The following is a 24,441-nucleotide window of genomic DNA, read 5'->3' on the forward strand; positions in this document are numbered from 1 at the left end:
GTACTGTTTCAGTCTCTCTACATTTTCGCCCCATCTGAGAAACAACAGAATGATTCACATTAATCTTCGGGCCCCATCACTTTGTGACTGTCCTGCTACAATTCTTCTTATGGCTCTCCACTGCAGAGTGTCTGGTAGGGACCTTCTTTGTGCCATACTGACCAGCCTGTGACTGTATACACAGCTATTGTGGATGTGGCACACACTACAGTGTTTGATAGGTGCCCTGACATTATCGTTAATGTGGTTATCCATTGACCGGAATGCCATATTCCGTGTAGAAACACGATTGTACAGACATCAGTTGACATTTTATATGATTATACCATGACATGAATTAGACACAAGATGGGGAAATTGCAGTTTGTTGCTTTAATTTTGGACAACAGTGTAGTTTCTGGTGTGTGTCGTGTGACTGCTAGTGTTGATCCTGTTGGAATGTGATCATCATTTGTTGAGCTCTACCCTTCCAAATTATTCAAAATAAATGTGCACCTGAACTCAGTACCCAAAGCTTCTCTAAATTTAAGATGACCCCTACAAATACCATACACACAACTAAACGACATAAAAATGTTGACCTTGGCAGCAGTAGTTTAATCTGGGAGTATGACAACCCTGGTTTTATTATGACAAATTTGGGAAAAAATTTCTTATCCAGTAAATACAATAATTTATCTTGTGTTCAGTATGTATTACAGAAATATCAAAATCATTATGGATCTTAAATGCCTGAGATGATCTGTATGAGGGGGAGGGAGGGGTCAAAAGAAACCGGCTTGTCATAAAAAATTTATTGATGACCCTTTTTACAAAATTACTTCAGTTACCTTCAAAATACTCTCCATTACATGCAGTGCACTTGTCAAGTCTGTTTTCCCACTGTTGGAAGAATGTTTGGAACTCTTCAAGCTTGATATAGTCCAGTGCCCTTTGCGAAACTGTTTTTACCGCCTCCACATCATCATAACACTCCCCTTTTAGAGTTTTTTTTCATTTGTGGAAATAGGAAAAAGTCGCGAAGGGCTAGGTCCAGCGAATACGGAGCATGGGGAATGACAGACCATCTCTGAGATGCCAAATAGTGGGTCACTCGTCAGGCCATGTGTGCTGGAGCGTTGCCGTGATGCAGAAACCAGTCACCTGATCACCAAAGTTCTGGGCGTTTTCTCCTCTTGCAGACGCCTTAAAACATCCAAGTAAAAGTGCTGGTTAACAGTCTGGCCAGGGGGTACGAATTCCCAATGCACAATTCCACGAACATCAAAAAAGACAATGATCATCGTCTTCACATTTGACCTCGCTTGCCTTGCAGTTTTTGCTCTGGGAGAGTTGGGAGTCCTCCACTGGCTTGACACTTGTTTAGTTTCTGGGTCATACCCGTAACACCAACTCTCATCCCCTGTAATGACTTTGTTCAAGAAGTTTGGATCATGTGCAATCTCTGTTTAAAGTCCAGACACACATTTATGCGGATGGTTCTTTGCTCCTGTGTGAGAAGGCACAAATTTAGCAGCAACACATCTCCTGCAAATCCCCACTCAAAATCTGCTGGCACGAGCTCCAACTGATTCCTATCCCTGGCGACTATCCTCGTTGATATTTTGGCGGACCTTTTCAGTGTTCTCATTTCGCGATGTTGAAGGGTGTCCAGAACGAGCTTGGTCTTCAGCACACATCTCACCCCATTTAAAGCGCCCAAACCACTCAAAAACCTGTGTGCGGCTCGTAGCGTCATCCTGGAAAGCTTCCTGAAGCATTTGGTGTGTCTCCATTGCAGTTTTTTTAAGCAGGAAACAAAATGTCACACGCTCTTTTTGTTCTTTTAAAGTTGCCATAACGACTTTGCAAAGGTAACCCGCCAACAGTAAGAGAAACACAATACCACACTTGCACGTTTAGCTCTGCACAGCTGTTTCAGGAAGGTCTCTACTAACACCATCTAGCATGAGAACCCTGCACTACATCTACAAGTGGCAGCGTCCTCGAAGTCTGGTTTCTTTTGGGTCCCCCCTCGTATGTTACTGAATTTACAATTCTGGTTAGATTGCCATAATACATTTTCTCTTTCAGCAAGTGCTGACCTTGGTGTATGTCTTCACACATCATCCAGTGGCTTGGATTTGCCAATGAAAGTAGTTGATATGTTTGGTTGCGGGCTTCCTGTTTGTGCCTACAGTTATGGCTGGTAAGCCTTTTTATATTTATTAAAAATGCATTATATTGTACTCAATTCTAAATCTGTGGAAGTAAAAACAATTTGATTAAGATAATATGGCATAATAAGTCTAACTGAAACCAACTGCAGACGATTAATTTGTATTTCATGGAAGTAATGTGATACTAATTAAATTTTTTATTCCTTTCAGCTTACATGAACTGGTAAAGCACAAAATTAATGGCTATGAATTTACAAACAGTTCTGAGCTCTCTGAACAATTGCAGACTTGGTTTTATCGTTTTCCAGAGAATGAGACACAACAAAGAATTGCTGAATCCTTTCGCTATGAATTGAGGAAATTTCAGCAACTGCGTTGGCACGAAAATTGGAAGTTTAATGTTATGCCCATTTTTACAAATTAAATAAATAACTTTCATATTTTTTTAAACTTTATTTATGAAACTAGATATAAAATGAATGTTTTGTAACAAAATTACATAAACATCTGTTCACACAAGGAGCCTTTCTATCTCCTGTTGGATAGCCTGGATTTGTGGTTTCAGCTGTGAGCCTTCATTAACAGTTACAGAGCACGCAACAACAGGACGTGACACACCACACGCTCTCCCCAGAGCTGCAACACAAAGAACACTTTTTAGGTGTTTTTGAGAAGATTACACTGACAGAATATGCTAGAAATGCATCAATCTGCACAAACGGGAAATACACTTGAAGTTATTGAGTAATTATGATTATTAACTGCATTTCACTGACAATCTGATTCAGAACAAACAAACTTACTGGCAGTTGGGTAAAGGGTGTTCATGAAAAATGCAGGCTGCTAGAGGTTGTATGAAGTTTTGATAATGAACCCATGTCTGGAAATTTACTGTTTGGGTGTAACAAAGGATTATTTCATGGTGTACACACACACGTATGGAACAAGTCCGCCGCTCGTGATATTGCCGTAGCATTCTCACTTCCTGAGCATGGGGTCCTGGGTTCGATTCCCCAAGGGGGGGGGGGGGGTTCAGGGATTTTCGCCAGCCCTGAGATGACTGGGTGGTGGTGTGTCGTCTTCATTTTCATTCATTCCCATTATGGATGGAGAAAGGCAATGGCAAACCAACTCCATTAGGACCTTGCCTAGTACGGCAGTGCAAGTTTCCCACACCGTTCCCTATGCTCTGTCAAGAAGCATAGGATTTCATTTCCATATGAGGACAAGGGCATTAGGACCTTGCCTAGTACGGCAGTGCAAGTTTCCCACACCGTTCCCTATGCTCTGTCAAGAAGCATAGGATTTCATTTCCATATGAGGACAAGGGGAGAAAAGTCTCTGATTTCCCAGTTAACAATACACCGAATATTAAGCTCTTCAGTGCAGTTTTCGAGACACAGATTTTCTTGGTGCACTAACATCGTATTACCTCACATTTTGCTCTTTATTACAGTATAATGCCACACACGCCAGAAGATAAAATGTGCACTTGAAATTTAGCAAACAATTCCAGAATTTGAGGTCACATGTCTGCGTGGAGTGAGATGTAGCAAGAACAGTACTGTACGTGCCAGATGGTAGAACACAGGGTTTCCGACTAGCCAACAACTTGCGAGTGACCGGGTAAGGTACTTTTTCCTTCACCCAGATCTCCTGGACAGCCCGCTCATCAAGATGTATAGGACAATTATGGGACGAGGCGGCATGGTCACCAATGCAGTTGATGCAGCGGGGAGATGGAGGTGGAGCATTGAGCATCCGTACTATAGGTTACACATTTAGCTGTATGCAGACAGGACTCACGAGTGTGGTTGTAACAATGACACTGGTAGCAGCGCATCAGGTTTGGAATATACAGTTTGACTGTGATAACTTTATAACCTGCTTTGATCGTTTTGGAAGAACCACTATCAAAAGTGAGAAAGGGTGCTTGTGGCCACTAAGGAGGCATCACCTGATGGACAGCAATGACATCCTGATAAGAGAGGTATATTCAGATCTCTGCCTTGGTCAGCCCATCGAGCAGCCTGGTGTATATAATACCACAGGAAGAATGCAGTTTTCAACACGAACATGATAGCCAAGGGGAAGTGTAGTTCCAAGCAGTAGTTGTGCTTCAGAATCAAAAGTAGTCTCCGAAAGCAAAGTGCCATTGCGTGAACGAGAGCAGTTCACAGGGCCAACAACTGCATCAGCATTATTTCTGAGTAATAAACGGACTTACTGTAGTGAAGGACTGACTCTTCAGTACATGAAGCAACGAGGAACTATGGTGCTGCTAGGAGGCTCTTTGAATCGTTAGCCTCATTCTGTTTACATTTCGTAGGCGCTGATTGTGAAGATGATTGGCTCACTGTGAGAAAACTCCCACAATTGCCAGCATCTCTGATATCACGCTCCTTCCAACTGGGGGCCTCCTTCACAAGGAGTGCACCCGCCTTAGGTGATTGTTCACACCTCAGGTCACACCGCCCGAACACCTGAAACAATCTACAGTTTGGGAAGGTAGCAGCTCAGGCAAACAACCCTCCCTGGGCCTGGCCTGTACCACGAGTATCACGAACCCTACCTGTCAACCTGGGGATGGGAATTATGCGTTACCCAGTCACGTGTTAATAAGTCAGATGCGTGGGCTGGCCTTCAGGAGTGCACAGAGAGGAAGAAGAAAAAGAAGAACCTCAAACGCCGAAGTGGAGGAACAATAGGAGAAGATGGAATGAAGAACGAATAAAGGAACGGAAAATGACGGAGATTATTCCGATACTGACTACTGAGAATGCAGAACACATTTCCAGAAACAGCTCAGATATGTTCCCCAAAGGAGTGGAAAAAGAACAGCAAGCGGATAGACATGCAGCATGGAAAGGAAAAGATGCTGCAAAGGATGGGGCCCTGTGGTAGCCAGGCATGAACCCACCAAAGAGAGGTGAGCCTCGAGGGGGGAGGGGTGGGCATGATTATGCGAATGTATTTTAATTCACTACATAGCTTCCAGCCACAAATTAGTTTTGTTTTCATTTGATGTGAGAGCTGTGAACAAAGAAGAAACAGCAAAATAACTAAACATAAACATGGGAGACAGGCCCCTCCCTACTCCAACTCGGACTGTTCTGCGCAGATTCGGCAAGTCATAAATTTTTTTTAAGTAGCCAGAAGTGGGAAATGATACTGCTCATGTGCAACTCAACTGTGCATGTGCATGAGCCCACTGGCATCTGATCAAACAAACTTAATGTAAGCAGTTGTGATTTCATGCTCATCAGGAGCAGTTCGTTCTTGTGAAATATTGTGTAGTCTTCATCCTAAAGGCTTCGACACATTTTGCTGTTGGCAGACACTTGTGTGCACTATGTTTTGTTGTTGTAAATGGCACATTTCCTTTGCAACTTAAGTTTTATTTATTTTTTCTTTCCGTTGTTTTATTGCTGCAGTATTATTCTGCAGTAGTGGGACACAGTAAAATTCTTTGTTAGAGTATCAGTTCTTACCAGTCAGAATTACAAAAATCTAACTGAAAACGAAAACAATGAAAAATTCCCAGAATCCTAAAAAAATTCCTGGGTTTTACTGGATGTCTCTGAATTACACACACACACACACACACACACACACACACACACACACACACACACACACCAGATTGGAAAGTGATCAGCACAAAGTCCACTCTACAACCTCTAGAAGCCTGTAATTTGGATTGTGAAACACCCTAAGTAAATAGAATTCCTCACACAAAGTAAAGTCAATATATTTTAAAGGTATATGAATTTAATGCAAATTTAGTTGATACGAGTAAGAAATTAACTTTACCTTGCTTCGAGCGCACAAACACGTAAGGAACATTTTTGTCTTCACATAAAAGAGGTAGATGAAGCAGAATTTCTAATGGTTCTGCATCTGCAGCCATTACTATAAATTCTGACAGTCCACGATTCAGAGTTTTTGTAGCTGGAACATTAAAATTAAATTAAGACAACATATAGGAATAAAAACAGATGTTACACCTACAAAGATTGAATATATGTATTGTGATAAGGGTGTCTTATGTTAAAAATAAGCATGAATGCAAGTTGAACTCTGCTGCAGTGTCAATTTTGGTGTACATTTCCTTGAATCACCCAACTCTAACAGACCTTCAAGCCAACTTAGATTTTGAAACATAGCTAAGTGGAATACATCCATTTGTTCTGCCATCACTTCCAAACTGCATAAATGCTATTTTCTTCCTTTTTGCAATTTACTTTTAAGGAATAATTACCTTGAGTCAGAATTACATCACAGGCTATTTTTCTGAATTATTGTGTTTAATTTTAATGAAACTTAAATGTTACACAATAAGCTGACATTTAACATTTCATTTCATAATTCCCTGGGCACTAAATACTTCAAATCAGCTAAGCCTTTTGGAGGAATGTTGCACCATACTTATTTAAGGCTTAGTCAAAGACAATGGGTAGCAGCTGCAACACACTGCAGTCTGTTAGGCATACTACGGCATTGTCAAACACAAGAGGGGCATCTGCACTAGACCAGTCTTATGTGGCTGGCCACTTGCCATTTTTTACAGAGACTGTTTGGCAAGTGAGAGAAATGTGAAAAGAAACTGCAGGTATAATTGCTTTGTAGTGTGTCACTTTTTATACTTCAATTGATATTATTATATGCTTCCATGAAACTTTGAGCAAACAACTCTATATCAGAGCAAACAACTCTATATCATGGTTAAACCTATGTTTAGACAAATTAATACAATTATCATTGCCCACTCTGAGTTTAAAAAGTACAAAGTAACATCATCATAAAAATTGTGAGATTTAATTATGAAGAAAAGTGCTTGAATTCTGTTCCAAGAAGTAGGACCTGATTAATTTTGTAAATGATGCAAGGCATAGAGTGCCTTGCATCATTTACAAAATTTTCGTGGATTTTCACTGCCCCAAATTCTACAGTTGTGTATATTAACATAACCACTTGAGTGAGCAGAAAGGAAAGGGAAATGGAGAGAGGGCAGGTAGGGGGAAAGGGGGGGGGGACAACAAGGAAATGGATCCACAGGGTGCATGATGGATGAAGACTACTTTGAAATTTGGGTGGGCAGCAGAACACTATTTTGGCCGATACTGATAGGATGTCGGGTAGGCTATCCCTCATCTCGCGTCATGACGAGAAGTCTAAGCCTTAGTGAATGATGTGTTTAAGCTTTTCAAGACCAGAGTGATTGATTGAGGAGTCAAACTACAAAGCTAAAAACACACAAAAACACACACACACACACACACACACACACACACACACACACACACACACACACACAGTAGAAGGCATAAAAGGGTAGGTCAAATCTAAAAGCTGGAAAAACATGGGGGAAAAAGGAGCTGTCTGTGCACGGGGGAGCGGCCATGGGTCCCAGACTCAAAAAACACAAAGAGGCTCCCAACCACAACAACCCAGCCCTTGCTCCAGAAGGAAAGCAAAACCTTATAACTGAAAATAAAAACCACTTTCACTAAGGAATCTGAGTATCAGTTCGACAATCTGTGAATCGTCAGCTCATATTAAAGACAAGGAATTTGGAAGGCTATATTTAGTACGAAGGCCCAAAAGGAGGGGACAGTCTACCAATATATGCCATACTGTCAATCTGGCTCCAGAACCAAATTGAGGGGGTGGCTTGTTATGCAAGAGAAAACAATGGAGAGCCTAGTATGACCATTGCGTAGATGGCATGAGACAGTGGACTCCTCCTGAGAGGAGTGGAAGGAAGAGTGCCAAACTTCAGTAGTTTCCTTGATTGTGTTGAATTTATTATTGAGAGCAGCAGCACACCAGATATCATTCCACTTTTGAACAAAAAGAGGTCTTATGTGAATCCGCATACCTGGACCTGGAATCATGAAAGACAATAGGGCTAAGTATCTGCCCACCTAGCCAAACAGCCAGCCAGTTAATTCCCTGGGATGCTCACATGACTTGGGACCCAGAGAAAGACAACTCAGTAGGTAGGCGGCACAGCCAAGGGGAGAGAGAAGGTCATGGATAGCAGTGACCAAAGTGTGACGAGATTAGCATCAGTCAATAGCCTGCAAGCTGCTCATTGAGTTGGTAAATATTAAAACACTATGGAGGGCCCTGTGAATGGCTAGCAGTTCTGCTGTGGACACTCCACAATCCCAGCAGTAAATGGTGTTGCATGCCAATAGAAGATATAGAAGCATACCCCACCTATCTGTCAAAAAACCATCAGTGCAGAAGATGGTAGCACCTTTTAACTGTTCAAGGATGGAACGTACAGGACATTGGAATAACTTAGTGACAACAGAGACCTTATGACCCTGGAATAGATCAGTCCTAATCTATGGTTGAGGTACCACAGGACACTTCCCAGAGAGTGGAGATACTGACAGATGAAAGTGAGAGACATTCCAACCAGCAAATCCACTCGAGGGTGGGTATCAGGAGGGAGACCTCCCTCATTTGCAAACACGGTGGGGTACACGGGATGGTCAGGTAATTATTGAATGGCGATTGCGCAAGAAACCAGGAGTTGACTCTTTCGTATTTGTTAAGGGGAATCCCTGCTTCTGCGAGGAGGCTGTTGCAGGACTAGTGTGAAAGGCACCAATAGCCAGATGCACCGCATAATAATGAACAAGGTCAGGTAGTTTCAGAGTGGAAAGAGCTGCTGAGCCATAATCCTGACAGCCATGATCTAGTCTGGACAAAACCAGAGCACAGTAAGACGGAGAAGAGCTGCACAGTCTGCACCCCAACACTTGTGGGCCTAGACACCGAGAGCATTAAGATTCCACAAGCATTTAGTCTTCCAGTGGCAAATATGGGGCAGCCATGTCAACTTTTTACCAAAAAGAAGGCCCAAGAAATGGGACTGTGCAACAACATCTAGGCACTGGTCACCTAAATAAAGTTCGAGATCGGTGTGTACTGTAGGTCTAAGGCAAAAATGCATAACCCATGTTTTGGAGGGAGAAAACTGGAAGCAATGGAAAAGGGCCCATCCATGGGAAAGGGCCCATCAGATGGTGCCTGGGATGTGGCATCTAGCGGATGCTACAGAGTGGAAGCTGCACCAGATGCAAAAATTGTCAACAGACAACACCGAGGTAACCAGAGGCCCAACAGAAGGCACAAGCTCATTGATGGTGGTGATGAGCGTGACACTTAACACAGAACTGTTTGGGATACCATTCTCCAGGATCTTAGAGGTGCTGAGTGAGGTGCCAACTTGAACCCAGAAGAGCTGATAGGATAACAACTTTTGCATAAAAATCTGAAGGGTGCCACAAAAGCCCTGGCCATCGAGGGTAACTAAAATGTGATGGTGTCAAGCCACGTCGTAAGCTTTATGTAAGTCAAAGAAGATTGTGACAAGCTGCCGGCAGTTAGTAAAAGCCAGTTGGATTGCCAATCTGAGTAAGTGGTCAGCTGTAGATCATCCTTCCTGGAAGCCACACTGATACAAGGACAAAAATGGATGTTGAAACAGAGAAAAGTTTCTTCAACTTCTTGTTTTTTATTGGGAAAGGTAATAGGATATGAAGAAGATGCTGATGCTGAAGCAAAGTGTCTCACGAGATGTTCTGCAAGGACCGATGGATCAGTACACAGAGCACCCTGGAAAGCTAATTGTCACTGGCAGCCCAGAAGGCTACAGAGCTCGGACCAAACCTGTGATGAAGAGGCATCCCCAGTGAGGAAACAGCACTCCCAGCATTCCTTTTTACTCTGCTTAATAAAGTAATGAGCCTTAACACAGAGGTGTTGAAGAGGGTCTGTGAAGGGTGTCATTTAAATCACCGCAGCACCTGTCGGCAGCTCTGGATAGTGACTGCTACCTCCTTGGACCCCAAGGTACTGGTCGACGATGAGGGCAACCTGTGGATAGGGGGATAGCAGTGCCAGCAGCATGAAGGATAACGTCAGATATGCCTTGCACTATCACATCAATGCAATCCGAAAGAGAGGTGTCGAAGTGCACGGAAGATGAATATAGAGACCAACTGGCTCTGCAAAATGCCCAAAGTGGGGGCCTGTCTGCCTGGCAGTGGCAGGGGAATGGTAGAATCACCGGAAAGTGGTCACTGTCACAAAGACCATCATGGGATGACCAATGCAGAGAAGCCATGAGAGCAGGGGAAAAGATCTTGAGATTGATAACAGAAATGGTGCCATGTGTGGCACTGAAGTGGGTAGGGAGCAGTAACTGAGGAGACATTAATTAAAGTCTGTAATAAGTTGGTCAACTAGAAGCCCCCCCATCAGTTACAGTGGCGCTCCCCGCCTACGAGGTGGTGTGCACTGAAAACACTGAGGAGGAGATATAGGGGCATGAGTTACTGTATTATGTCAACAGCCTTGCTGCAGTGGGAACATCTGTTCTCGTCACATCATCGAAGTTAAGCGCTGCCAGGTTGAGCTAGCACTTGGATGGGTGACCATCCAGTCTGCCGAACGCTGTTGGCAAGTGGGGTGCACTCAGCCCTTGTCAGGCAAACTGAAGAGCTACTCGATTGAGAAATAGCTGCTCTGGTCTCTGAAATTGACATATGGCTGGGAGAGCAGTGTGGTGACCACATGTCCCTCCATATCTGCATCCAGTGACGCCTATGAGCTGAGGATGACAACAACCAGTCGGCACCGTTGGGCCTTCACGGCCTGTTCGGTGTGTTTTAATTACTGTACTACGGTATGCGGTGCAATGTACGGAAGTGGCCTACCCGAAGGGAGGTAGATATTTAAAATTGTGATTGCTTGAGTTGTTCGCACTCATACCACTATTGCTACCAGGTTGGTACACGGGGATGCAGTTACTAATGACTGGTGTGACCCATTAAAGTGTAGACCCCTCCAGATGCTATCCCAGGGCCGGCACAGTTCCGACAGAACACTTGATAACCACAAGATGTTTGAGGGTGATCACCACAGAAGTACTTTTCTTTAAGAGCAAGACAAAATGCAAAATAAAAGGAAACAAGGTTTCGTGATTTCAGTACACGACTGGATTTTCATGTGGTGAGAATCCATGTTAGACACAAAGAAGCCGAGGGACGGTCATGTCACTCTGGCAGTGTGTGTCACTGAGGAAGATGGTCTTCTTCTGGGACATATCTTTCATCATCTTCTCTTTTGGAGGATGAGGGGGGCAGGGTGCAGAGGGGCAGCAGGCTTCTGCAAGAACCGGGACCAAAAGAGAGCAAGCGCCCTTTAAACGCATAGATGGTGTGTCTCATGGCCGAGTTGTGGTGGCAGGCTTCCAGTACCGGTGGGTGCCTAAGTAGGAAGGCAGCAGCAAAAGTTGAAGAAATTGACACTGGGTGGAGTCTGCCATTTTTGATGAGCCTTAGTGTAAGAAAGGTGACGCAGGGAATTTTACTCTTGCATCTTCTCTCTCTTTTAAGCTGGGCAATCTGGCGAGTGTGGAGAGTGGCGGTCATGACTATTCAGACATGGGTGGTGGGACACAGGGGCTTTCCTCATGGAGTGGGTATCCACAGGGTCCACCATTCAGCGGGAAGACAAACACCCAAAATGCGAGCACTGAAAACACCTCATGGATGACGAGACATACAGCTTTATGCCATATCGATAACACACAACCTTGACCTTCTATGGGAGGGTATATCCCTCTTAAGACGCGTAAGAGCACCATTACTGGTGTGATTGTCTTTTTATGACTCTTCTGCACATGTCGAACAAAGTGAACACCATGTTGTCCCAGATTATATTAGAGTTCCTCATCAGTTTGCAGCAAGAGGTCCCAATGAAAAATCACTCCCTAGATTACATTCAATGGCTGGTGAGAGGTAAGAGACACCAGGATGTCACTAAGGCAATCACAAGGATGAAGAGCTGCAGACTGGACAGCATAAGAAGCTTTGATCAGCAGCGAGTCCAACTGCAGCTTACTGGGACTCCACTTCGCCAAACTTACCCTGAATATTCTCCACAGAAAATGGCTTTTTGGCAGTGAATGTGTTCCTGTCAGCCCTAGTACAGACCAGGTACAGGGGAAGTGTTTCATTTCGAGATGGCAAGACTGGTCCTCCTCCCACGGTGCAGCCAGGCAAGGGAAGCCTGCAGGGTCATACAAAGCAGCAGTCAATGAATGTTTACTACTCACAGATGGCTGTTTGCAAACAGACAGATTTTTCTGCAGCTTGATATGCTTCATGCGCCAAGCATCCACCCTGATACCACCCATTCTGATCATGCTCTCTCCCCATGGGCATACCAGCCACAGTAAGGGCTGCCTATCACGGCGGTCATTGCTGGGAGTTCTGATGCTCAAGGATGACAAGCAGCCACTCCTTGGCATACAAGGCGAGGCAACTGCGCAGGTATCAGTAGTGTAATCACTGTTGTCAGGGGGATCAGCCAGATGGTTACTTAACAGGCCCATCAGATGGACTGGCTGCACGTACTGGTGACCTAATGGGGTGCCTATGGTGCGGAAGGAAGGGGGAAGGCAGGAGGAGTCCACACTGTAGATGCTAGGGAGGGAGTTCTTTCTCAAATAGTTCATACTAAAGACAGAAAATTTATAAGTAGAGATCAAATCCCAAGGGGGGACCAAAACGCCAAAAAGGATGAAAGAACAGGCAAGAGAAACAAACTTGCAAGGAATACAGGGCGTCAGGTGGACAGCCAGGTTGACCTAAATCAGAACACAGAGAAGGGAAGAAGGGGGCAGCGGGGAAGCAGCAAGGATGGGGAGGGAGGAGCACGGTGAAGGAAATACAGCCAGGGATGGACAAATGGGCTACAACAGCTCAGGGCCCCATGTGCACTCAAGAAAGAACCTTGAGCCCCTGGGGGAAAGCCAGGGTGAGGCTGAGTGATCAGAGGAGTACTGAACAATGGCTTGTTAACTGGTTTACTGTTGTCAGAGGTGGTGGTAAGGGAAATATGTTAATGGATGACCTGGACAGGGTATTATCTGTCAAAGACTCTAGTAAGGTTATTGGTGTACTCCGTCTACTACTGCTTTCTAGAAGTGGCGAGGCTGTGAAGAAGAGACTTTCACATGAAATGGGTGACATCTGTCAAAATGGAGATACTGCTGGTGCTTGGTACACTATTATGAACAGACATATTTATCAAGCCATCTGAGACGTGGAGATTGAAATGTAGTAAGGTTGTCTGTTGGAACTAAGAAAGACTAGGTGAAACAGATTTGAGAGCAGAGGTTGAAGTTATGGAGAAAAGAACAAATGTTGCCCCTCTCATGAGTCCAGATCATAAAAATGTCATCAGTGACTATCAAGCAGACTTATTTTTATTATGTGTTTAGCTATTTTTTCAGTCAACCTTTTGGTCTCCCAGACATCTAACCACAAATCCCTCCCCATTCTACCTCTGCTAATTTCAAAAACTCCACTCTGCCTGGGTGGAACTCCAATCACACATCCTCTTTCTGAAATACTGTCTGGCACATGATATCCCAACATTAAAATTGGCATCCCTGGCTGTCACCCATCCTACCAAAAGGACCTTCACTTCTTCCAATTCCTTCATTCCCTCACACTTACCTATCTGCTGCTTCATAATCATACAGTCTAAGATCAAACCACACTTTATGGCCTCTACTCCTTTCACAAAATCCTATTACTCTGACCACAGAGTCCTTCATTCTATTACTCTGAAAGAGACTCTTGCCTTTCAACGATTGCAACAGATTTCCCAGCACCATCTGAAATAGGTGTCCCAGTTACTCCTGTTCAATGTCTGGCTGAGATTACCTGCAGCTGATGTGCTCCACTTTAACCCATGCACAAGTCACAGTACTTTCTAAAGGTCTGACCTTTAGAGGAAAACCAAAGTTCAACCTTGCTGGATTGTGAAGGTGGTCTGTCCTTTACCTGCAGTCTACAGTAAATACATTTCTTCGCCACACACCCCAATGATAACAGCCAACCAAAACCCCACACAGAACCTGGTTTAGGAAAGTTCCCATCTCCTTCCCCTCCACGTAAGTCATCTCAGTACTCTTTCAGGAATTCCTCATCTCTAACCTGGCCTCAGCTTCCTTTCGTAAGTACCTCCCCAGTGAATCCAACATCATCCCTATGAAACACATTGCTATGGGTGACCTGGAAACAAGTCCAAACCTTATACTTTCCACAGACAAAGGCTCCACTACAGTGATCATTAATCTTAGTAACATGTGGCTGGAGGTCTGACAACTTTCTGGATACCTCTGCATACAAAAATGACAATGATCCCCTTACAGAAGTCCAGGATCTCCAGCAACTTCTAAATGCCTTAGGCTCATCCCAAAACCAGATACACACACACACACACACACACACACACACACACACACACACACACACACACACACCTTTTACCTACTCTCCAAACAGCACCCTACTGCTCACTCCTTTGATGCTGCTTACAATGCTCTCGCAGAACAAACCTATGGCTTTGTTGACCTAAACTTCCAAACTATTTTCCATAACCTCATTGTTCCTGTCCACTACCACCACACTCCCTCTTCGCTGTGGAAGTGGCCATGAAAACTACCTTCCCTAATGTCACCTGACACAAACTACCACCTCTTTCCTAATGTTCCTAGCCAACCACATCCTGGTCCACAATGATTTCACTTTCAAATGCCAAATCTTTAAACAAATCCGTGATACTGCTATGGGACTCACATAGCAGCATACCATGCCAACCTATATATGGGCCACCTGGAGAATATTTTCCTAAAATGCCTCGCCTTGTTCAAATTCATTTATGATATTTTCATGATCTGGACTCAAAGCAGTGACAGTATTTGCTCTTTCCTTCATAACCTCTACATCTACTCCCGTATCTGCTTCATGGTCCGCTTTCTTAGATGTCTATCTCCACCTATTAGATGGCTACATAAATACATCAATTCACATCAAGTGCAACAACATTACCTCCACTTTGACAGCTGTCACCAGTTCCCAGTCATAAAGCCGTCTTTACCGCCTTACCACATGTGGACACTGTACCTGCTACAGAAAGCAGGAGTTGTCGAAATACACCAATAACTTTACCAGAGCCTTTACTGACTGACAATATCCTATCCAGGTAACCCATAAACAGATTTACCTTGCCCTGTCCTTCGATACCAGTAAACCTATTAACCAGCCACCAAACAACACACTGATCACCCAGTTTCAGCCTGGCCTTGGAAAGCTCAACCTCATCCTATACTATGGATCTAACTCTCGACATTCCCAGATATCAGGGATATCCCACCCAATATTACATATGTCACCCTAAGGAATGTTCCGCTGCCCTCCCAACATACATAATATCCTTGCCCATCCCTATTCCATCTCTGCACCATGGGCCTGTCCATTACACCTTCACATCACCTCCTACTGCAATCCAGTCACAGGTATTTCCTACCCAATGGAAGGCAGGGCCATGTGTGAAAGCAAGATGTTACACAGTGTATCCCTGGAAGAATGGTCAGTCTGTATTAAGGTATATCATACGAAGTTACAGTGAAGCAAAAAGTCTAATAAAAATTGGCTCTAAAATGCATACCTTAAAAGCTATGTGCAATTGTATATCTTTGCTACTGTGAAAAAGACCTCTTCTACCGAAGAAATGTTCATAGCTTTTAAGATATGCATTTTAGAGTCCCTGTTTACGAGACAATTTTGATTTGAGTGAACATTCCTGTCATATCCCCGCATATTTACCATTCCTTCTGGAACACCCTATATACCAGCTATGCTGCAATTACTGTGCAGCCTTCTCTATGAACATGTGTGTAACCAACTATCTACTCTCATGAATGACCACCGCCAAACTGCAGACTTTACCATCCAATTAGTGAACAGCCCGTGCACAACACCACAAATGACTTAACAGCTACATTGTGTGAGTCATTTGGATACTCTATTCCAGCATTAGTTTTTCTAGACTTTGCAGGTGGGAATTATCTCTCCAGCATATCCCCTGCTCTCACAAACACCCTGGCCTAATCCTCTGCTAACCAGTTTCCCACTGCCTCACCTTACTTCTCCTTTCCCTCTTTTATACACAACACACCTTCCCCACCCAGCTTGTGTACTGGCTTCTTCCACCTCCCTACATTTACATTCTCCCTCTCTGCCCCTCCCCCCTTTCCATTTACCCCTGTTACTCCCTTTCCTTCTTGCCCCCCCCCCCAATCTTCATCACCAGCTTCCCCTCCTTTCCTCCCCTCTCCCTATCCTCCGAATTCCTTTCATATTGTTGTGCAGCCATTGAGTCATCTGCCAAAAAAGTAGCCTCACAGTACCCTGCTACACCCTCTTCTTGTCTTGTGAGACTTTCCCTGTCCTCCCTCTACCTGTCCAAACAACTGCTCAACAAACTATCATCAATAGGCAGTCTTAACCACGAATGTTTGCATTTGAGTGCATGTGCGGTTGTGTGTTATTTTTACACTTTCTAAATAGAAACATTTCAATTTTAGTTCTTTTTGGGATCTCTTTCATGGAATATTTCTGCTTTGCACACACTGCAATTTGATGTTAAGGACTTTCAAGCAATTTGGTTTACTTGTCCACCGAGTGCTTTGCTTTATCACCACATATGCAGCAATGCTGCTTTGCCTATTGAGGTTACACTCTGAAGCCATATCAGCTTTGACAAGCTCAGACCACTATCGAGGAGAAGATTTGGTTTTACAATTATTAGCTACTTGAAAGGCTAGTAAAAGTAATTATGATGTACACTGGCTTTTCTGTTACACACTGTTGTTTTAAATCGTTTGCGCGATGAATGATGTGAAGCAAACGCGACATCCTGAGCCTGATGTATGGAGCCAGTCACACTGCTCATTCATGATTTCTTATGCTACATAAATGAAGGTAGTGGTATTTAACTTAATTTGCTAAACTATTAAGTCCCAATCTAATCACAATCTAGGAAATATTGATATTCAGTAAATTATCTGTGACAACCAGGATTATAAGATTAAGCATTTCTCATTGGTTACGGTATATTATCACCTGACTGGCTATGCATAACAATAAATTGTCAACAGCAACATGAAACTAGCACCGGTACACTACAACTGGACTTTAGCCTCAAAGGTCTACCCAGCCCCAGAAATTGTGGTAGTACTGTGATGGGTTAACGCTCTTCCCATTAGAGTGCTCAGTCAGTGTATGGAAATTCTCCCACCATCAACCTTACTTCTTCCTATGAAACATATTTTTCAATATTTACACCACGAGCTCTTCTCTTATGAAATACTTGCCACTTGATTTACAAGAAGAGCTAATGTTCTAGCTCCACAAAGAAAATTTTTTCTTATAAAATGGCTCAACATTGTGTCTGCATCAAGGTGAAAGCCACACTAATACCTATCACCTACATGATGCTCGTGGACTTAGTCGACAGACCTTGAATTAGGTTCTTCGTGTTATTCTTGGAATCACTCCATAAACAAGACTGGGTTTGCATGGGGAATATTCAATATGGTTTGAGGTACAAGAATAAGACATCTGCTTCAGTGCTAAGATCACTTTCGTCATTAGTAACCCTAGCAACACAACAAATTTTCAATTCTGTGTATTACCAATGGGGAGGTACTTTACGACCATAAAAAATACTCTAATTTCTTGTTGACTTTTGTTAACAACATACTTTTTAAGGAGATACAGCTGTGTGAGTAGGGTCCAGAACCTGAAAATATATTTTGTACCTACTACCAAACGGGGTCAATTAAGCTGAAATTTTTGGATTAGGTTTAACTGAAAAACTTAACCCTACAGAATTAAAAACTTTTCAAAATTTTAAAATATAAAGTAATTGACAGTTACAGTATTTACAAAAGGTAAAAGGAGATGGACACAAAGTACACTCCCTGCTCCTCCCTCTAGTGGTATTCCTAGAGTTAAAAGTCACAACATTTTTCTTGATAGAACTGACTTTGACAGAGGTCTTGGACTAGATGTCCACCTCTGTAGCTAAGTGGTCAGTGTGACTGCTACATGGAGGACCCGGGTTCAATTCCCATTACTGCCACTGATTTTTCCTGGTTAAAAAAAAAACAGGACCACTCGGCTTCATGATGCCAACTGAGGAGTTACTTGAATGGCAATTAGTGGTTCCAAGGTCTGGGAAATGGACAATGGCTGGAAGTGTGGTGCACTGACCCCATTACCCTTACACTGCATCCAAATGACACTGAGCCAATTGGTGCTGAGTAATGCACAGTGAGCACATGCCCCTTCTGACCATTTGGTTGCAGTGTGCGAAGAGAGAGGGGAAATATTCTTGGCATAAGTTGCCGAAGAGTCCTGAGACTACCTTGCCTAGTGACACAGCTGCCTGCGCGGCTTGCAACAGCCAAGTGAATATACATAGATTGCAGGTAGTAGTATGTGTAGGCTCCATCTTCACCTGTAGAACCCGTGCTGCCTTGTGACATAGCTAATCACCATGTTTCCTTAACCATATGGAATGGGACTGCTGTTTGGTTGCACTCACCATATTGAAATTTGTGAAACATATAGTGGAAATCTAATCTCTCTTTTGTCTCTAGGGGAAGAGAGATCTGAATCGCAGAGCAAAGCACTGCAGGGCTTTAAAATGGATGTTGTGAATTCCAAACCAGCTGTCTGGGCATGGCTTCACAAGCATATATAAGCTCCGAGTTTATTATTCAGTCTTTTGTTTCTTTCTTACACTCCAGCCACACCTGTCATTACTGGTGTGCTCCTGGGTATGCAGTCGAGTTACTTCCATTTTTGCACAATATTTTGATCAACCCAGTCTTCCGCACATGCTAGAGTTTTCCTGTTATTTGTACTTAATGCCTGGACTTCAATTAGACTAAACTATTGCTGGTCCCACACTGCTGTTTATATCTAAATGAGAGTTCAACTCCTGATGCCCACTATGTCTTGATGCTTTTGTTTCTCAGGTCCTGCACCCATACCTGAAACACACATTCTCTCAGTACCGCCTATCTCTCTTGAATGAGATGGCCAGCAAAATCTCAATAAATTTTGTGCTGGACCCGAAGTGCACTGGATGCATGTTTTCATGGTAGTCTGCCAATCTATCCACATATTGGAAAGTAGTGGATAGATAAGCAATTCTTGGTTTCTTTTTTTACCTCTTTCCCAGATGTTCTCAGCACCCATTCCTCCAGAACTCCATTTTTAAGTGTGTTACTTCTGCAGTGAGGCTCTTCTCTTAACCAAGGGACTCAGCAATTTCACATTTACAGATTCTTAATTGTGTAAGATGAAACAACGAATAACAGTTTCATTATTTCTGCAAATAAAATATCAACCTGCATGAATATTTACAGCACTGTCCCTGAATATATGAGCATCACACAATAATATTCAGAAACCAATTTTCGCAGAAACTTCACGAACAAATGGGAATAATGTGGAGGCTTTTTCCGTGTATTATTTTTACACCCCAGTCCTATACCTCCTTCAGTTTTCTATAGGTATAAAGATGATAGATGTAGGATCTTTTCCTTCATATATTTTACGTACCAGTTTATTAGCAGTCACAACCATGAAACAACTTATGCACGTACCTATTAAGAAGACACAAATTACAAAAATAATTAAATTGTGTAACAGTTAAAATGAGCATGGTTATGTGCTAGACATGTATTATAGTGTGAAAGAACAATGTTCTTTCTGGGGCGTATGGACACTACATAATTGTAGCTTTTGACCTTAAATTTTATTATAAAAGTACATCAACCAAAACCTAACACCAGAAAATTCGATATTCAAAAAAAGCAAAATGACATTCTGCAAAAGCTGATTTGCATTAGGTAGACACATTCTTTGTGTCTATGTTTAATTTCAAATTAGAGACTGTTTACGGCACTTATTGCAGTTTAGGGGGTCTATGCGCTGATCACTAGAAAAGTACCTATTTTTGAAGGAAACGCTTATTTCTGAAGGTATAAGCATATATACGCACGGAATACCAAAAAAAATTTTTATTTCACAAATTGTGTGTTACAGTCATATCTGATGCGTTCGTCACCAAAAAAGTACTTATTTTCATATGGATGAAAAAAAAAGATCAATTAACTGTCAATTCTTTTATAAAAAATACTGTATTGCATATGTATGCACGGAATTTCAAAAACTTTTTGTTTTGCAAAAAAGATGGAATAACAAAATTTTCTCAAAAAATCTTATTTGTTTATTTCGCACAGATATACATTAGAGCTCGAATCACAGATTAGATAAAAACAGCTACCTCAAGTTAATTTGCAGCATTACGATAAACTTTTCGAACATCTCAAAATTGTGGAATGGATCTTCCCCAACACGTTGACGCCAGAAAAATTTCCGCCAGGTGGTATTCAGCATAGCACGCTGAATTCCGAAACGCCTTTTTTTTTTACCTTTAGTTTTTTGCCAGACTGACTCCACGTGATTTGTGGTTGTGCTTATATCTTCATAAATACAAGTTTCCTTCAAATATAGATACTTTTCTCGTGATCAGCGCATGTTCCCCCTATGTGTAACGCGTGAGGATACACGTGCAACTCTAATATAGTCTGTTGCTATTTGAACCAAATGTGTTTACACTTGTGGAGCACTAAAATTTGCCAGTGACTTACGACTTGATAACATCAATCAGAGTTGGGATTTGCTTACCTTCATTAGCGCCTTTTCTTAACTGTTTATAATTCATGGCTTGTTGCACTAAATTAAGGATCTTCGTTGTGAGTGTGGCATCTGCCAAAGGGTACGCCTTTGGATTAACCTCCTCGACCTAAAAAAAAGTATTCAAGTAAATAAACACTGTAATGAGTCTTTTAAAGGGGGAAAGAAACACGTGCTAATTTCATTACGATACTATAATAATCATGCTTTACCATTTCTGCAGCTTTGGTGGTTCGGAATGAGAGACTTGGAATTACCTCTCCGCGAATATTTTCGCTTCACTGAGGATTTACACTTCACACTGCTTTAATTTCACTCTTCCCAACCACGCTCACGTTCCGCGTCGAATACAAACTACTTCAATGAGGCTACGGAAGATATGTCACTTCAACTAGATAACGTCGGAGATACGCCACTTCATTTGAAGGCACATGCAACGATCTGTCTGCACAAATTTCTGTACACATCACATCTACGCCGACCTGTCGGAGGTTTATGCAAACTGGGAAGCTGAAGTTGGTAGTTTGAGCAAAATTGCTCAAATCTATGGGCCACCAACCATATCTGCGCTCACAAATCCTAGCGTGTGAACGGAAGATCGCGGCAAATCTGGCGAGCGAAACATGTTTGAGTCAGGTGTTTAATCAGTCGAGTGTTTCTCGTCTGTGTGCCCGAAGTGAATTTCAAAGTGGCAGACATGCATGAGTTATCTAGAGAGTTCATTGCTGAACTTACTGAAATCTATAGAAATCACACTACTGTAGAAAATTAAGAGCAAGGAATCAGCGATAGAGACAAGAAGACTGCAGCTTTTAACTGTTTATCAGAGAAATTGGGTGCAACTGGCCCTACACCAAACAGGGAAGAAGCAATAGAAATAATACATTCGCTGCGGACTATGCACCGCAAAGAGCTAAGCAAAGTAAAGAATTATATTTGATCTGAAGCTGGGGGCGACGATAAGAAAGCCATGTTTGTGGTATTTTGATATCCTCCGCTTTCTGTTTGATTCCTATGAAGGTGGCCCATATGAAACACATTTTAAGATTTGTCTTGTAGGTAGAACTAATTACAAATTGTCTTTTTCAACCCTATTCACTAATCTACTCCACAAAAAACATACAAGTAAGAAATGAAGGGCGTGACTGCCGATTTTAACACAGAGTTTTACCCGATTCCTCTTTTAGATGCTACTGATGGAAATCTTTTCGTCAAATTGAGATGGCTCTAGTTTGTGGATGAGGAAACCTAAATGCGCAGTTCTGTGTGCTTTGCACTGAGAATCTCTCTCATTACGTCGATATGCAGAACTAATTGTTAGCATACTTTCACTCACTACTGTCCTCTACTATAATCTTACGTAACAGTGTACCAAAAATGTCATCTTTATTCTAGAGGAAAGTACGCTAATAATGCCGTATGGAGTTCGTAATTGAAGATGTTACAGCAGTGCCTTCATGGGCACAAGAATTCTTAAACTTGTTTTTCTTGCAAAAAATAATATGTGGTTCACAACCAGAGTGAATCAGAGACAACCTGTAGAATTCACTACAACAATACTAGAAGTAAAACTTTCGAGATATGCTATGAATCCCTGTCCAGAGGTCAGACTGGAGTTTTATGTTTTGGTATAAAAGTCTACACAGGTTGTTGGAGGACTTCAGGCACAGAAATGAAAATCCTGACTCAGGAACAGACTAAACTACACCTCATTGGCCACACCTAAGATTTCTAAGACTGTACTAAGTTTCAAGCGCGTCTAAACCTGTAAAAATATTATCTGTAACTTCTCAGGATTGATATATTACAGAGTTCAGATACTGGTACTTTATTTTCTCTGTGAAATTCTCTTTCAGGACAGCATACATAGCATCACATGCATTGGATATGATTTCATTCAATGCTTGTTTTGGGGGTGTAGTAGCGAAATCTCTCTCTTTATAGCTTTTTTCTGTTGCCAGGAACCTTAACGTCAGCATCAGCCGCTCAAGTGGAGAAATTAATCTCCTCACATAAGTACTTTTTCGCGTTATACGACAGGTCATGAGCATCAAGAGATAACTGTGTGTTTCCAAGTCCATCCGCAAATAATTACGCTAGTCGTTGGGTATGCTCTGCAGCTAGCGAGTAAATTTTACATTCGAAAACTGCCTTCACTTATGCTACCACTGTCTCGACATTTTGATCAGTCTTCCTCTTTCTTGCACTTTGTTTGCATTTTTTAAATATACACACATGAAAAAAAGTTTTGCATCACCTCGGTTCCGAAAGTTCCAGAACCTGTACAGAAAATTGGAATAGAGATCTGCATAAACACCATTTCCGTCCTGTTTATTATTCATAAAAACGCACTGCATTTTGCACCACCACACAGTGAGACCTTCAGAGGTGGTGGTCCAGATTGCTGTACGCATTAGTACCCAACCCCCACGTCCTCTTGCACTGATGCATGCCTGTATTCGTCGTGGCATACTATCCACAATATCATCAAGAACTCGAGGTCCAGATTTGTCCCACCCCTCAACGGCGATTCAGAGTAGATCCCTCAGAGTGGTTGGTGGACCACGTCGTCCATAAACAACCTATTTCAATCTACCCCATGCATATTTGATAGGGTTCATGTCTGGAGAACATGCTGGCCATTCTAGTTGAGCTAAGTCGTTATCCTGAAGGAAGTCATTCACAAGATGTGCACGATGGGGGCGCGAATTGTCGTCCATGAAGATGAATGTCTCGCCAATATGCTGCTGATATGGTTGCACTATCGGCCGGAGGATGGCATTCACATATCGTACAGACGTTACAGCGTCTTCCATGACTACCAGTGGCTTATGTCGGCCCCACATAATGCCACCCCAAAAGAGCAGAGAACCTCCACTTTGCTGCACTCGCTGGACAGTGTGTCTAAGGCGTTGAGCCTGATTAGGTTGCCTCTAAACACGTCTCCGGCATATTTTTGGGCCCCTCTGTAACGCGCTGCTTGGTGTCGTGGTTGCAAAGATGGACCTCGCCATGGACGTTGGGAGTGAAGTTGCACATCATGCAGCCTATTGCGCACAGTTTGAGTCATAACACGACGTGCTGTGGCTGCACGAAAAGCATTATTCAACATGGTGGCGTTGCTGACAGGGTTCCTCCGAGCCATAATCCGTATGTAGCAGTCATCCACTGCAGTAGTAGCCCTTCGGTGGCCTGAAAGTGGCATGTCATCGAAAGTTCCTGTCTCTCTGTATATCCTCCATGTCCGAACAACATCACTTTGGTTCACTCCGAGATGCCTGGACACTTCCCTTGTTGAGAGCCCTTCCAGGCATAAAGTAACAAAGTGGATGTGATGGACCCGATTTATTGACTGTCTAGGCATGATTGAACTACAGCCAACACGAGCTGTGTACCTCCTTCCTGGTGGCATGACTGGAACTGATCGGCTGTCAGACCCTCTCCATCTAATAGGCACTGCTCATGCAAGGTTGGCCGGCCGCGGTGGTCTAGTGGTTCTAGGCGCGCAGTCCGGAACCGCGCGACTGCTACAGTCGCAGGTTCGAATCCTGCCTCGGGCATGGATGTGTGTGATCTCCTTAGGTTAGTTAGGTTTAAGTAGTTCTAAGTTCTAGGGGACTGATGAC

The 24,441-nt window shown here is 42.9% G+C and overlaps 2 protein-coding genes across 2 annotated transcripts in view; one reads left to right on the top strand and one right to left on the bottom strand.

Annotated features, from left to right (window-relative positions):
- LOC124606627 (chitobiosyldiphosphodolichol beta-mannosyltransferase) overlaps positions 1 to 2,604 on the top strand; it is a 98,162-nt gene extending 95,558 nt beyond the window's left edge. The window contains exons 5-6 of the mRNA XM_047138623.1: positions 2,074 to 2,188; positions 2,370 to 2,604. Coding sequence (XP_046994579.1) covers positions 2,074 to 2,188; positions 2,370 to 2,583 — 329 coding nt within the window. The 3' untranslated portion in view covers positions 2,584 to 2,604. The remainder of the gene's footprint in view (positions 1 to 2,073; positions 2,189 to 2,369) is intronic.
- On the bottom strand, positions 2,598 to 21,179 carry LOC124606628 (NHP2-like protein 1). The gene is made up of 4 exons (XM_047138624.1): positions 21,028 to 21,179; positions 20,807 to 20,924; positions 5,973 to 6,110; positions 2,598 to 2,795 (listed from the first exon to the last, which is right to left on the bottom strand). Exons 1-4 carry the CDS (start codon positions 21,028 to 21,030, stop codon positions 2,671 to 2,673), a joined length of 384 nt encoding a protein of 127 aa, XP_046994580.1. The 5' UTR covers positions 21,031 to 21,179; the 3' UTR covers positions 2,598 to 2,670.
- Positions 21,180 to 24,441: the final 3,262 nt, after the last annotated feature.

The sequence above is a fragment of the Schistocerca americana genome, chromosome 3 (genome assembly GCF_021461395.2).
Source record: "Schistocerca americana isolate TAMUIC-IGC-003095 chromosome 3, iqSchAmer2.1, whole genome shotgun sequence".
In the NCBI taxonomy this organism is placed as follows: Eukaryota; Metazoa; Arthropoda; class Insecta; order Orthoptera; family Acrididae; genus Schistocerca; species Schistocerca americana.